Source organism: Artemia sp. Qi Xiang Cuo, chromosome 6 (assembly GCF_049724085.1).
Source record: "Artemia sp. Qi Xiang Cuo chromosome 6, ASM4972408v1, whole genome shotgun sequence".
Taxonomy (NCBI): domain Eukaryota; kingdom Metazoa; phylum Arthropoda; class Branchiopoda; order Anostraca; family Artemiidae; genus Artemia; species Artemia sp. Qi Xiang Cuo.
In genome coordinates this window covers 55,515,300-55,530,493 of record NC_142799.1, presented here as the reverse complement: position 1 = coordinate 55,530,493, position 15,194 = coordinate 55,515,300, and the positions used below count along the sequence as shown (strand labels likewise).

Here is a 15,194-nt window from a genome sequence, read left to right as displayed (position 1 = left end):
TGAAACTCTAAAAAATTGAATTTTGATACCAATTGATATATCAAAAGAATTGGCTTATTATGCTGATTCCAAATATATAAGTTTCATTAAGTTTAGTTTTACCCATAAAAAGCTACGAGCCTGAGAAAATTTGCCTGAAAATTTGACCCCCTCGAAGTCATAGAAAGTCATAGAATTTTAATGAATATTACACCATCAGATTCAGAGTATCAAAGAACCCTAATGTAGAGGTTTCAAGCTCATATCTGCAAAAATGTGGAATTTTGTAATTTTTGCCAGAAGAAAGATCACGGATAGCCTACATTTTTATTTGTTTTTTGTTTGTTTTTTTTTTCCTAGGGGTGATCGTATCGACCCAGTGGGCCTTGACCATCGAGAGAGGGTTCATTCTAATGGAAATGAAAGGCTATAGTGCCCTTTTTAAGTGACCAAATTAATAGCAGGGCAACTAGGACCCCTCCCACGCCACCTTTTTCCCAAAATCGTTCGATCAAAATTTGAGCAAGCTTTTTTATTCAGCATACTTTAAGGGCCCGACAACTGCGTCTTTAGGGATAAAATGACCCCCTACAGCCATTGGGGAAAGTATTTTAAGTTATGAAATTAACATATAGTTTTAGTTGTTGTTGGGAATATTCATACATTTTCCGGGTGGGGAGGAAAGGAAGAATTATCTGCTGGGAGGATTTTGCACTGGGAAAATTTTACATGGAGAGGGAAGTTTTCAGGGGGTGAACTTTTCAAGGGAAATTTTACACTTTCCCTTACACTAAACTTTTCAAGGGTGAATTTGCCAGAATTCCTATACGAAAGTTGTTTATGTCTTGCTTTTTCTTTACCGATTCAATTTTGGGAGTGGAGATGTTAAGGGCAATTGTCCGGGTTAAATTTTCGCCAGGATTGAATTGCCCAAGGAATGTTTCTATGGGGAAGGTGATTTTTCCGTGGAGGTGGAGCCAGGTATCCTGGCGTTATTAAAAAAACAATCAGATATTAAATTGAAAAAAAACAAGTTTTTTCAACTGAAAGTAAGGAGCGGCATTAAAACTTGTAACTAATAGAAACTATTACGTATATGAGGGGGGGGGTTGTCCCCTCCTCAACACCTCGCTCTTTACGCCAAAGTTCAAATTTTGTCTCAATTCTTTAAAAACAACTACTGAAACACAAGGGTTGTTTAATTAGAACAATGAATAACTTTTTTTTGAAGTGCTAAAAAACTGTACCGTGAAGAGCGAGGTATTGAAGAGGGGGGGGGGGCCACCCCCCACATATACGTAATAAGTTTTGTTCGTTTTGCGTTTTAATGTTGTTGCTTACTTTCAGTTGAAAAAAACTTTTTTTTATTTAATGAAGCTTAGAGATAAAGATTTCTCTAAAGACAATGAAATAAGTATGTCAATTAAAGTAAAAGTACATGAAAATAGAAAAAACAATTAATTAAAAGAATTGCAAAAAAAAATATCCTGCCTACAAAAACTAAAATAGCCTATAAAATTCCAATATTCAGTTCTGTTGAGGAAGAGCGGATCGTTGGATAGATATTTTTTTTAATAATATCAACCGTTTTGGGCTTGGTTATCAAACACCAAAATATTTAATGCCTTTAGACTCAATTTCTTATAAAAATTAACGCATTATCAAAGTAGCTTGTTCAAAGTAAAACATTAAAACTAAAATTATATAAATAAAATAACAATTTTTAACTCAATATTTTTAATTTAATTTTTAATACAAAAAACCAATATATTTGACACTTTTACACTTCATAACTGTAAAAAATTAAATCTTTTTCAAAGTGACAACTAGATAAATACAATTACTCCTCAAAAAGAGAATAAATGACAATAAAACACAAATAAACTATCTGTTCAGGGGGAAAATACAAAAATTCACAGCATTTCGTTCCAGGGGAAACATTTGTGATTATAATGGCTTCATATATCAGCTCATGGGTACTCTGGCAATGCAAGCGAAAGTTGACGGTATATTTTTACCGAAGTTGCCCTTTATTAAGTTGTTTTCCTTGTGTTTTCTTTAATTATATGAACATTCTTGGGTACTAATAACAGCACTAATTACTAATAAACAAATACATATTTAGGATCAGCATAAAAAAACTGATTCTTTGGTCGAATGTTATCAATAGTTAGGCTCTTAAACTTTCATTATTGGGTCAAAATCTATTGGCAGGCAGTCAACAATGGGGAAAAACACATTTTTTCTATTGTTTTTACATATTCTGCTTTTTTTCTTTTGGTTTCCTAATAATTACTTTATAGTCCTAAATTGCCAGGGGGCATGCCCCCTCCCCTGCCGGGGCCCATGGTCCACAGCTATAACTTCTAGCAAAAAAGCAGGATACTTATATCATTGAAGCCATTAGTTTCGGATCTATCCATTCAACAAACCAGAATCATGATGTTACATAGAATTTTCTGGGAGAACGATCTAAACTTGATTAGAAATTAGGAAATTTGTTTTTTTTTAACCACTTTTCAAGGAATTCTTCCACCTTAAAAAAAAAAAAAAAAAAAAAAAAAAAAAAAAAAAAAAAAACCTGCAAATCAAATAAACTTGCCATACGGTGAAACAGTAAGCTGTATGACTGCAAAAAAAAAATAATAAGAAAATTTAAAAAAAGGATTGCGTGGAGATCGTAAATCCTTGCTAAGTCTATGTCAGCCGAGAATTAGAATTATATCTACAGTTGTAGATGCAAGGGTCAATAAAAGTATGAAACTCCTTCCATAAAAATAATCTAGTGGTAAGTTGAAATACACTAGTAGAATAGTCTCTTAGCATGTAAAAATAGTTGCATAGCCTTTTGAAACCCATTAATATTCATCTTATTATTTTTAAATAGAATCAGGGACTAGCTGACCATTTTCCCGTTTTGATTTTATGTCTAAACGATTTTTTTTTCCGAAGATAACTTAAAAACAGAAAAGGAAAAAAACTTGCATTTCTGATCATTCCATTCTCTTTTCGAATACTCCATCATTCATATTTGATTATTGTGTTGTTGTTTTTTACAGGATGTGAAATGTTTCCCTTGTGAAGTTTTCCCTTGTGTTTGGCTAATAGAATGGAACAAACGGAAATAGAATGGAATAGAATAAAATCTATTGTAAAATTTAAATGGCAGACAAAATGCAGACAAATTATCTCTTACCAACCAGCGTAACAAAACCAATGGATTAGAGAGTGTTTGCCACGTCTTATAGTGCTATGATTGCTATTGTGCTATAACTAGCTCTATACCGCTCGTATCTTACTATATATGGTTGGTGTTGGGCGTCATGGGGATACCCATATTAGTATCAGATAAATGTCCTTTCACCTCCCCTATGTTCTTTTAACCCTGCTTTAAAATAATGTTTGACTATCTGATTTTTCTGTCTAATATTTAGTAATAGTTAATTGGATGGCTGGCTAAGCGATTGAAAATTCAGTCTTTCTGTATGACTAACTTTACTTCTCAAGTACTTTAGATATCTTATGGAATATGCGCATAATTTGTAGCTAGGTCCATGGCGCTCATATCTTAATTTATATACTTGATCTGTAACTACCAGCCAGTCAGTAATCTTATAAAGAATCACGTGATACTGTACAACTGGTTCTTGAAATGGCTCCAAAGAGACAAGAATGGGACCTGGTGCGTCTTCCGTATGTTTCTTTAAAAGGTGACATATTTTATACGTCGTTTGCTAAGTATTCCCTGTTTTGTCTCATTGCTAGAGGATAGTGTTGAAACTTTCAGGAATATCTTTTGTGGGGGAGGGGGGGGGAGGGAGTTAGAATTTTGTGTTTTCGAGAACGGGTAAAGCAAATTTCTCTGCCCCTCACAAAAGAATATAGCATTATTTGTGCTTGTTAATCGACAGACTCTGGTTAATTCGTTGATCAGCCATGTGCTCACTGAGAGTAAGGGTACATTGGAATATAGGATATTAAGGGGGGCATTGATAGATTATTAGCCTATGTTAAGCAGGTTTGTGTTGGAAAGGTTGTTTGCTTCTGAAATTTAATTACTAATTACTTTTGATTCTCTATTAAGTACTTAATAAAGATTCTATTATTAGCACTTGAAGTTGGGGTCCTTGTTGTCAAAGAAGTGTTTGAAACTGGATCACGGATCAATGCTGAAGTAGAAAGCTGTCGTAATGTCATAATTGAAGTGCTGAAAAATCTAGAACTTGATGAAAATGTATGTCTCTTTTAATCTGATTCCCCTGACACTTTTTTTCTCTTCTTTGTTTCTTTTCATCCTAGTGTTGTCCTTTCTTGCAGATTCATTTTTAAAACAATTAGGATCCACCAAAATAGTAATCAAGACATTTATTTGTGTTAAGTACTCTTCGTTCTTCAAAATGAAATTGTTCTTATTCCCCTCCTTATACGGTTTCTATTGAGTTTTCAGTCAATGTAAGTATACGAGATCTCTTCAAAAAGTATTGCGAATTTTATAGTTCCGCCGGTTACTGTTTATTGAGCTTAAGTTCTTTTTTTGTGGCACCATGTTGGTACTCGTGTGTCTCATTCATGGAGACAATTTCGGCGACTGTGAATATTCTATCAATTTTGAGAGTTGCTTTTCTTTGAGGGTTCTTTTTTAGATCATCATAATAAATATGATAGAAATTTACAGTTTACCTTAGAAATTGAAATTGCAAATAAAATACCATTCCTAGTTGTGTTAATTATTTGTAGCATTTATAAACTCGATTTTACTATTTACGGAAAAGCAACTAAAAACAATAGATATGTTCATGTTAAATCAAATCACCCCCCACAAGTTAGAAGAGCTGTCGTAACGTCTCTCGTCAATCTTGCACTAAACATTTGCTCTGGTTCCCACATCATAGCAGAACTAAACTTTTTCAGGGACATACTTTTTGGAAACGGTTATTCCATTTTATTTATTAATAATACAATTAGCCGTAGACTGAAAAGACACTCCCTTAAAATCAATGGTATTTTACCATGTGAGAATCCCGATAAGCCTTCAAATATAAATTACCTCCCATACATCCCAAAAATCACTACGATTCTTAAGAAAGTTTGCACACAAAATAATCTATATGCAGTATCTACTAATAAATCCAAAATCATGAATATCCCAAACTGGTAAAGATACAACCCCAGTTACTCGCCAAAGAGGGGTTTATCAAATATCATGTAACTGTGGCAAATACTATGTAGGGAATTTAGATAAACCCCTACAACAGCATAAATATGATATTGCCAAAGCTTTATATTCTAATAGTGATAATGCTTCTTTTGATTCTGCTTTAAGCAGCCATGTTTTTGAAAACCCCTGCCACAAAATACATTTTGAAGAATCCACCCTTATTAGCAATGACCTAGGCATAAAACAAGTTGTTTGAGAAGCAATTGAAATCAGACTTAAGATAAATAATAATAATTCCTTAAATAGGGATTTGGGGGAATACTCACTAAATGCTCTATGCATAAATTTAATTAAAAATGATTTTACAAAATATCTTTAAAAAAAAAAGTTGACACTAACACAGAATCAGTTACAAAAAGACCTTTGAGGTTAGCTGCCAAAAAAGCAAGATTATCTGCGAAAGCGTATTTTTAATAATTTTACTTTTACTTCAATGAATTGCCTTGTTTAACCTCACTTTATTTATCAGTCCCGGTTAAACTTCGCTGAAGTACGGGTGCTGGAACTGTTTTAAAATTTTCATTTTAGTTTTAACGGTTGTATGTTATTTTAAGTCTCTTTTCTTTTATATATTTAAGTTTTTCTGAGGACGGCCCTTGGACATAGGGTCGAAATATTCATTCGAATATAGAATTCAACTATCTTGAGAAAACACTTCCCTATTGTTCTTCTTGTTGTTGATGTTTATGATGGAAAGGCAGTGTGGTTTTTGTCGCTATTTAGAGACGATATATTAACTGAGAGGTTCCCTAAATAGCACGTGCTTTAAGTTGAATTTGTTAACATTACTATGGAATAGTGCACTAAAAAATTGATTTCAAAAAAGGTAAGAGCACTGGCGGATCCAGGGGGACCGGGGGGCCTTCTGGTGCCCTCTTTCCCTGTTTTTTTTCTTTTTTCACTCTTTTTTTAGAATAAATTCGTCAATTTGCTCAATTTTTAGCACCATTGTCACATTGCCCTCCCCCCTCCCCTCCCAAGATTTTGATCATTGGTGCCCTTGTCACGTTGCCCCCCCCCAAGATTTTGCTTTAGATCCACCCCTCGAGTTGAGCTCAGTCATAACACTCAAATAACGAACTCAAATCTAATAAAAATGACAGAAACCTATTGCCTCAGAAAAGTCACCTGTATCAACTATGGAAATTAAGGTATCGTATAATTACGTTGAAGAAATAATACGTATTCAAGGTCTCAAAAAGCAAACGAGAACTTTTCAATTGATTTTGCATCACACAAGCTGCAGCAAATGGCTCAAGGAAATTTTGTTGACGTTACGCTAAAAAGATGTATAGTACGCCAAGTTATGCTAGAAAGATACGATGACTTTGCACTAAAAAGATAGTTTACAAAAGAGTCTGAAATCGAGCTTATTCTTGACTTTGAATGAATTCCAAGCTGATAAAGATGACGAATGCCGATTGACTCCAGAAAAATCACTTTATGGACTAAGGTTCCCCATAAATACATTAAGAAAAATACTGCAAATACAGGGTCCCAAAAGGTAAACAAAAGCTTTTCAATTGATTTGGCATCACTGTTGTTGTTGAGGCTTATTTGGAAAAAAATATATTAAATAAGAAAAAATAGATAAAAACTTGATTTTGGAGACCTCTCTAAAGTGTCAAAAAGGGCCTGTTAAGGCCAAAACTGCCGTGTTAAAAACCTATTTGTTAATGCCAAAACTCCCGTGGTATAAACCCCACTCGTTAAGACCAAAACCTTCTGTGGATAGTTTTATCATTTTTACTATTTTGTCATTATAAGCTGTGAGTTATTGTGCTGCCCTTTTCTAATGTAACGTTTCAGCTATTCAACTCCTCAAAATTAGCAGTATTACCTCCTTCCTCCATATACATATAGATGCTTAAATTTAAATTGACAGCAGAAAATATTCTAGGGGCACTCTAGACTCACATATTGATATCTAGTCTAATTATTGCCTGACTGTTCTCCAATTAATTAATTAGCTGTAAATTTAACTAATCAATTAATCTAATATAAATTATTCATTTATATTAAAATAAATGAATTTATATTTAAATTAATTATTTTTTCAAACCTGGGGTTGTTGGTTTTTTTTTTTTTTTTTTTTTTTTTTTTTTTTTTTTTGTCAATAGATAGAAAAAAAGTCTAGCTGACATTTTCCACGCTTACTTTTTAAAATTTTATCCATTTTTGTTTCGTATAAATTAATTAATTAATATATATTAGTTAGCATTGAATTAATAGTTCTTAAATTATTGTCACCATTAGCTATAAATTGTGCTGCTGTTCTCTTATAATACAAAACTTCGCCTATTCTAAAAGTATCAACAATTCCACCACCTCTACCACGCATGTTTCTTGGGTTCGGCTAAATATTTTGAAACAGACTGTTCACTTTGGAATTATTCTGAACTATTCGCTTGCTTAGAAAAAAGGAGAAGATTATGATTCATCGGTGTTGCTGCAGAAAAGAATAACAGTAATTTTTATGCAAACTTTTTAGTAATTCATGCAAACTTTTAGTAATTTTTATGTAATGTATTAGGGGAAACAAAACATTCATGTTGCTTTTAATTGAAGTCTGTAGGCTGTAGCCGCTTTGTTTTTCCAGACTGCTCAAATGTTCACTTGTATACTAGGACAGTGGAAACAGTACAACAGTTCAAGATATAAAGAAGTCTCTGGTTTGGTTTTCCAAAAGTTATTGCATTCGTCATCTATTCTTTCCTATGACATTCTAGAAAGTCTCGTCGATAACTGTGACTTACTTTATGACTCTTCACTATCGCTGTTAAAGAATAGTCAAGATAAAAGTGGAAGTATCGCTGTAAATTTTAATATATTGGTGATTGTCATTAAACTCATTTGGGGCTGTTATAGGCATGAAGAGGACAAACCAGAAACGACTCGATTGTTGAATATTATCACGTGAGTGAACTTTTCTAAACATTTCAGTTAAAAAATATTGTAAAGCTTAAATTATGCCTTAGCACTAGTGTAACCGCAGGCCAACAGCTTCAACACTTAGGTGTGGGAGGAAGAGATATTATCCAACCATTGTTTTTGGTGGGAGGGGTCCTCACTATACATTCTCCCCCTGATTTGGTCCATAGTGAGAGTGTACCGAATATGGTGTTGCGGTTGCACCTCTCTTTTGTTCTTATTTCAAGATTGTCAAAGGACGTATAACCTGTCTGTATTAATTATATTTCTGGAAAGGGGGAGGGGTACTAATTCCATTTTTTTGCCAATTATTTTTAGAAAACCTTTTTTTTATTCACAGTTTACCCAATAAAACGCTGGAAACGCAAATATTGAGTAATTAAAAATAATGAAATAATGAAAATGTCCAAAGCAAAAGACAAGGCATCCAAATTTAGAATTATAAGACAAGCTTTACAAATGAAGCAACTGGGAAATGATTGGTCCAAAAGAAGTGAGAAACAAAATAAAGGTAAAAGGCTGTTACTTTCTTCAGTATCAAACTAGCTAAGGGAAATTTAAAGTTATTGGCAGAGGCGTTGATGATGTCGACGAGGAAGATAATGTGCATTTAGTGTATTTTTTTACAAAAATATATTCAGAATATAGGTGTCCCTACATAGGGGTATGCCACATGGTTCTATAGCATGGCGCGCTCATTTTGCCTGGGCAATGAAATTTAAGCGTCGAAACCTATATAGGCAATTAGTTTTCATCTGATGAGCCCTGATATGTGGTGATTACTTGGGGAATATTAAAATGTTGTAGATTTAAGGTGCTATGGTTTGGTTTTGGGACAATGACTTACACTTATTAATACTGATTTTGCTCTATTTTGGAACAGATTTTCGGACCATCGGGTTGGTTGTACTATTTTGTCCTAGGTTATTGGATGAATGAATAAGGTCGAGACCTAGTCCTAGTGCTCATTTACCTCAGTTACTAAGTTAGGAAGACAGTTTTTTTTTTTTTGTACCAAGTAATTACCTCTAATACATTATACTATTAACAGGGTGGATGGAGGAGAAATGGCTGTCAGTGTATAGGGATCAGGTGATGTAACGCTGGAATGAGTCTAGTAATGCATAAATATATGAATATAGCTTTACAGCTCTTCTTCTTTTTTGCTCTTGCTTTGCTATTTATTTTATTAGAAAGTAAATCTCTTAGTAATTCAAAGTTATACTTTGAAAATTTTTCTCATGCTCATCGATGGTCCGTGTAGCGCAGGTACTGGTCTCATGATACTTCGTTTTCGGCTGAGAGTGCAATATGTGTTTGGGTACAAATTATTCAACACTTTTTGCGTGCTTTTTTCAGACGATTTTTGTGGTCTAAGAGACAATGCACAAAAGACAGAGTTCTTCGAATTTACTTACTCGGTAAGCAGGCAGTAAAGCAGTGATATTACATATGTGACGGTTGAACGAACGGAAATTATCCTTATAAAATCCATAAATTATCTGGGAATAACGTACGGCCATGATATAAGAAGTTTTCGTCAACTGGTAATTGAGAAAACTACCTATAGTTTTCACTCAAGTTATGGCAAGCTTCGCCCTCTAAATTTTTGCAAAGTTTTATGCAGCGATTTTTCTCCCTTGCTCTATATATCACCACTTTGGGACTGGTTCACACAAAATGATTGACTAAAACTCCGGTCTTTTTACTGCAAATACATCAAGTTATTACTTTTATACCCGCTACATGAGAGAAACACTTTCATTTTAAGATCTCAGAACAAAATAGACCCGATCGTGGCGATGCCATCTGTTGAAAAAAGTGTCTAAAAATGTCGTTTGAGATATTGTTTGAGTTTTTGCCTCTACATCTGATTTATAAATGGGAATAAAGAATTTATTGTTTTATTTTATTCTTTGTTGTTGAAATGGTCTTATTTTATTTCTTTTTCTTTTCTATTGCTACCCTTTTCTCCTTTTTTGTTTGAATCGGCAAATTATTGTTGTAAAAATCGGTATTTTCATTATTATCAATCAATGCTTGTCAGAAGACACGATCAGCCTAAATGGGGCGAGGCACTTATAATTCTTACAGCTATAATCTTTTTGTTGGTAAGTATTTGTTAGCAAAGTGGATCTAGAGCAAAATCTGGGGGGGGGGGAGGGGCAATGTGATAAGGGTGGCAATAATTGACCAAATTGACAAGTTTATTTTTAAAAAAAGAAAAAACCGGAATGAAGGTGCCATAAACATCTTGGGGGGGGGTCTGATCCGTCCTCTCTTTGGGTCCGCCCCTGGTTTTTAGTATGTCTTATGCTTCCTATGCTTTAATGTATGATAAAAGATAGTAATTGAGATTAGTTGTAGCTTAAAACACGACGAAAAAGTTGACCAACAATGTGGCGAATCTATGACTATCTTAGCCAAAAGTACATTTTTCAAAATATTTGTAGAGAATTTTTTTTTATATAAGGCCCAAGGAATCTCAAACCTTTGGTCGTCAAAAGTAGTTTATTTGAAGCTAAATTCAAGGATTGGAGAAGAAAAACTGAAATTTGAAATTTTTAATAATGGTTTTCTTGAATAAATCTCTGTTTTTTATGGTCTAATTAAGAAATCCTTGAATTACTTCGTTGATTGAATCCTTGAACAACTGCTGCTGTTCTTAAGCAATTATATGGATAATTCATTGATAGTTGAATGTGAGCCTTTCAGAAATGAAATCGATCAAAGTCGATCAAACTCCAAGTAGTGATTTAAGATACTTTTTGTAAGTGTACTAAGCGCAGTCAAATATATTCTTCATCCTCAAATACATAAAAAAAATAAATAATGAAAACCAATTGAATATTAGATTAAATCGAACATTAAAACCAAAAAACAACAATAATATAATAATGATATTTATTTATAACCCACTTACATCACAAGATAAATAGTGGAGTAAGTAGAATGGGGGGGGTGTTACTCCGAACCCCACACCAAATAAGGGCATAGACTCCGAACCCCACACCAAATAAGGGCATAGACTCCGAACCCCACACCAAATAAGGGCATAGAGTCATTAGGGAGAACACGTGGTTAATGGGGTCAATGACCTCTTTTTCCAAGTCAACAACAACAACAACGACCTTGACATTCGCTGAGAGCGTGCACTTACAACAACAACAACATCGACCTTGGAACACCTGTGCTGTGGACCTCAATTCACCTATCGTGAATCAATAATTCCCCTTAGAAAGAACAAATTAATTCCCCTTTCTTGACAGATCAATCAACCAATGACATCATCTGTCAGACTTTAAAAATTTTCGAATAGAAAAGACTCTCCAGGAATAGATCCATGTCATTAATGTCAGTGCCTCGGAAACAACTGTTTTGTTCGAACTCCAAAGGATATTAATAACCAAAGGTCATGGAAACACTTCTCCAAGAAACATCTTAGCGATGAATTGCTATAGCGCGGGAATCAGGTTTCTTATTAATTTGAAATGCATTAGCGCAGAGATGTCAAAAACAAAAGGAACACGCTGAAATTACGTTTAGGGATTATTTGGGCGAAACCGTTTTAGACAGGCTATGGAACTATTTCGGCGAAACAGTTAGAGACATTTTGAAAGAAGATTTTAGGAAAGGTTTTAGAAGAGAATTTGAGGGTGAAACTCTGTGGTCGTTATAATACACAAGTTTCATTTGAACAGTGTTGTGAGGTCCTCTACCCCAACCCCAAAGGGTTCCGACCCCCCACCCCAACCCCGAAGGAAGCCCCCGGTCCCCAAATGTCCCCCAAGCTCCCAAAGAGCCCCCAGCCCCCCAAACGCCCTCCTCAGACCCTCAACGGCCCTCCCCTGGTCCTCAAAGGGCCCCCCAGACCCCCAAAGGGCACCCCCGACTCCCGAGGCCCCCCCGGTCCGCAAAGGGGCCCCCGGCCCCCCCAAGGGCACCCCGGACCCCAGAGGCCCTCCCCCCGGTCCTCAAAGGTCCCCCGGGCCCGAGAATCGCCGCGGGCCGGGAATGCGCCGCATGGGGATGCGCCGCAGGACTGCGCCGCAGGAATGTGCCGCAGGGATGCGCCGCAGGGATGCGCCGCAAAAAGTAAACTAAAAAGTAAAAATTTCGAAATGTTATCCCCCAAACGCCCTCCTCAGACCCCCCAAGGCCCTCCCCTGGTCCGCACAGGTCCCCCCCGGCTCCCCAACGGTCAACCCGCCCCCCACGGTCCCCCCGGCCCCCCACGGTCCACCCCCCGTCCCCAAAGGTCCACTGGGCCCCCAAAAGACCACCCAATACTCACGGGCCACTTACCCCCAAAGGCCCTCGCTGGGCCCCAAAGGTCCTCCCCCGGTCCCCATACAGGCACACATAAACTTACACACACTAGAACACCTACACACATACACAAAAACTTACACACACACACGAAAACTTACACACACACACACACGAAAACGTACACACACACACCAAAACTTACACACACACACACACAAAAACTTACACACACACACACACACACAAACTAACACATGCACACGAACACTAACAAGCACACAAAAACTTACATGCACACAAAAACTTACACACACACACACACAAACTTACACGCACACACACACACTAAAACACACACACACACACGCCAAAACTCACACACACACAAAAACTTACACACACACAAAAACTTACACACACTCGCAAAAACTCACACACACACAAAAAAACTTACACACACACACACACGAAATCTTACACACACACTCAAAAACTTACACACACACACACACACACACACAAAAACTAACACAAGCACACGAAAACTAACATGCACACACAAACTTATACACACACACACACACAAAAAACTAACACACACAAAAAATTACACACACACACACACACACACACACAAAATAACACACACACACAAAAAACTTACAACCCCACACAAAAGCATATACACACAAAAAAATACACACACACACACACAAAAACTTAGACCCACACGCAAAAACTTACATGCACACAAAAACTTAAATGCACACAAAAACTTACACACACACAAAAACTTACACACACGCACAAAAACTTACACACACACACAAAAACTAACACACACACACACAAGAAAAATTACACACACACACAAAAAATGACACACACACACCCCAAAAAATAAACACACACACAAAAAAAATTACACACACACACAAACACACACACAAACTTACACATGCACACGAAAACTTACATGCACATAAAAACTTACATGCACACAAAAACTTACACACACACACACACACAAAACTTACACACACGAAAACTCACACACACACACCAAAACTTACACACACACACACAAAAACTTACACACACACACACACACACACACACAAAAAAAACTTACACATGAACACAAAAAAAACTCACACACACACGCACAAAAACTTACACACACACACAAAAACTTACACACACACACACTAAAAATCACACACACACGCCAAAACTTACACACACACAAAAACTTACACACACACACACACACACACAAAAACTAACACATGAACAAAAAAAAACTCACACACACACTCACAAAAACTTACACACACACACACACACTCACAAAAAATAAACAAACACAAACGAAAACTTACACACACACTCCAAAACTTACACAAACAAAAACTAATACACACACACACACACAAAAACTTAGACATTCACAGTAAAACTTACAAGCACACAAAAACTTACATGCACACAAAAACTTACACACACACACACACAAAACAAACACACACAAAAACACGAAAACTCACACACACACGCCAAAACTTACACACACACAAAAACTTACACACACACACACACAAACACGCAAAAAAACTTACAAACACACACACACAAAAAACTTACACTCACACACACTAAAAATTACACACACACTCAAAAAATTAAACACACACAAAATTACACACACACACACACACATACACAAACTTACACACACACACACACAAAAAAAACTTACACACACACACAAACACACACAAACTTACACACACACACAAAAAACTTACACCCACACACAAAAGCTTAGACACACAAAAACTTACACGCACACACAAAAACTTACACCCACACGCAAAAACTTACATGCACACAAAAACTTAAAAGCACGCAAAAACTTAAACACACGCACAAAAACTTACACACACACCAAAATATTCCTTTATTAACTCTGCAAAACGGCTAAAAATGAAGAATTCATATAAATTTTCAACTAGCTAAGGGTAAGTGTTTTAAATATGAGCCATTCTGTTCCGAAAACACACAAAAGTTAGAAAAAATACAAAATAATACTTTATTAACTCTGCAATACTTCAAATATAGAATAAGTAAGACCCCTTAACAAAGATAGTAGTTATTTTTAGTGAACTTTGATCCATTATTTTGCCAAAAAATACAAAAGTTAGAAAAAATGCAAAATATTCCTTTAGTACCTCTGTAATACAGGTAAAAATGAAGAATTCTTACAAATTTTCAACTCGCTAAAGGGTAAGTATTTTAAATATGAACCATTCTATTGCGAAAACACACAAAAGTTAGAAAAAATGCAAAATGTTCGTTGATTACCTCTGCAATAGTGCTAAAAATGAAGACTTCATACACATTTTCAACTAGCTAAGGGTAAGTGTTTTAAATATGAGCCATTCTATTGCGAAGACACACAAAAGTTAGAAAAAATACCAACTGTTCCTATATTAGCTCTGCAATACGGCTAAAAATGAAGAATTCATACACATTTTCAACTAGCTAAGAGTAAGTGTTTTAAATATGATCCATTCTGTTGCTAAAACACACAAAATTTATAAAAAAATACATACTAGTCATATATTAAGTATTCAAATAGTATAATAATGTTGATATCATACAAATTTTCATGTAGCTATTGGTTAGTGTTTTAAATATGAGCCATTCTGTTGCGAAAACACACAAAAGTTAGAAAAAATACAAAATATTCCTTTATTACCTCTGCAAAACGGCTAAAAATGAAGAATTCATA

At 35.4% G+C, this 15,194-nt stretch overlaps 1 protein-coding gene across 1 annotated transcript in view; it reads left to right on the top strand.

Annotated features, from left to right (window-relative positions):
• The window catches only part of htt (huntingtin), a 277,075-nt gene that overhangs the window by 199,325 nt on the left and 62,556 nt on the right, over positions 1-15,194 (top strand). Inside the window, exons 20-22 of the mRNA XM_089091088.1 lie at positions 4,089-4,213; positions 7,797-8,113; positions 9,348-9,549. Coding sequence (XP_088947214.1) covers positions 4,089-4,213; positions 7,797-8,113; positions 9,348-9,549 — 644 coding nt within the window. The remainder of the gene's footprint in view (positions 1-4,088; positions 4,214-7,796; positions 8,114-9,347; positions 9,550-15,194) is intronic.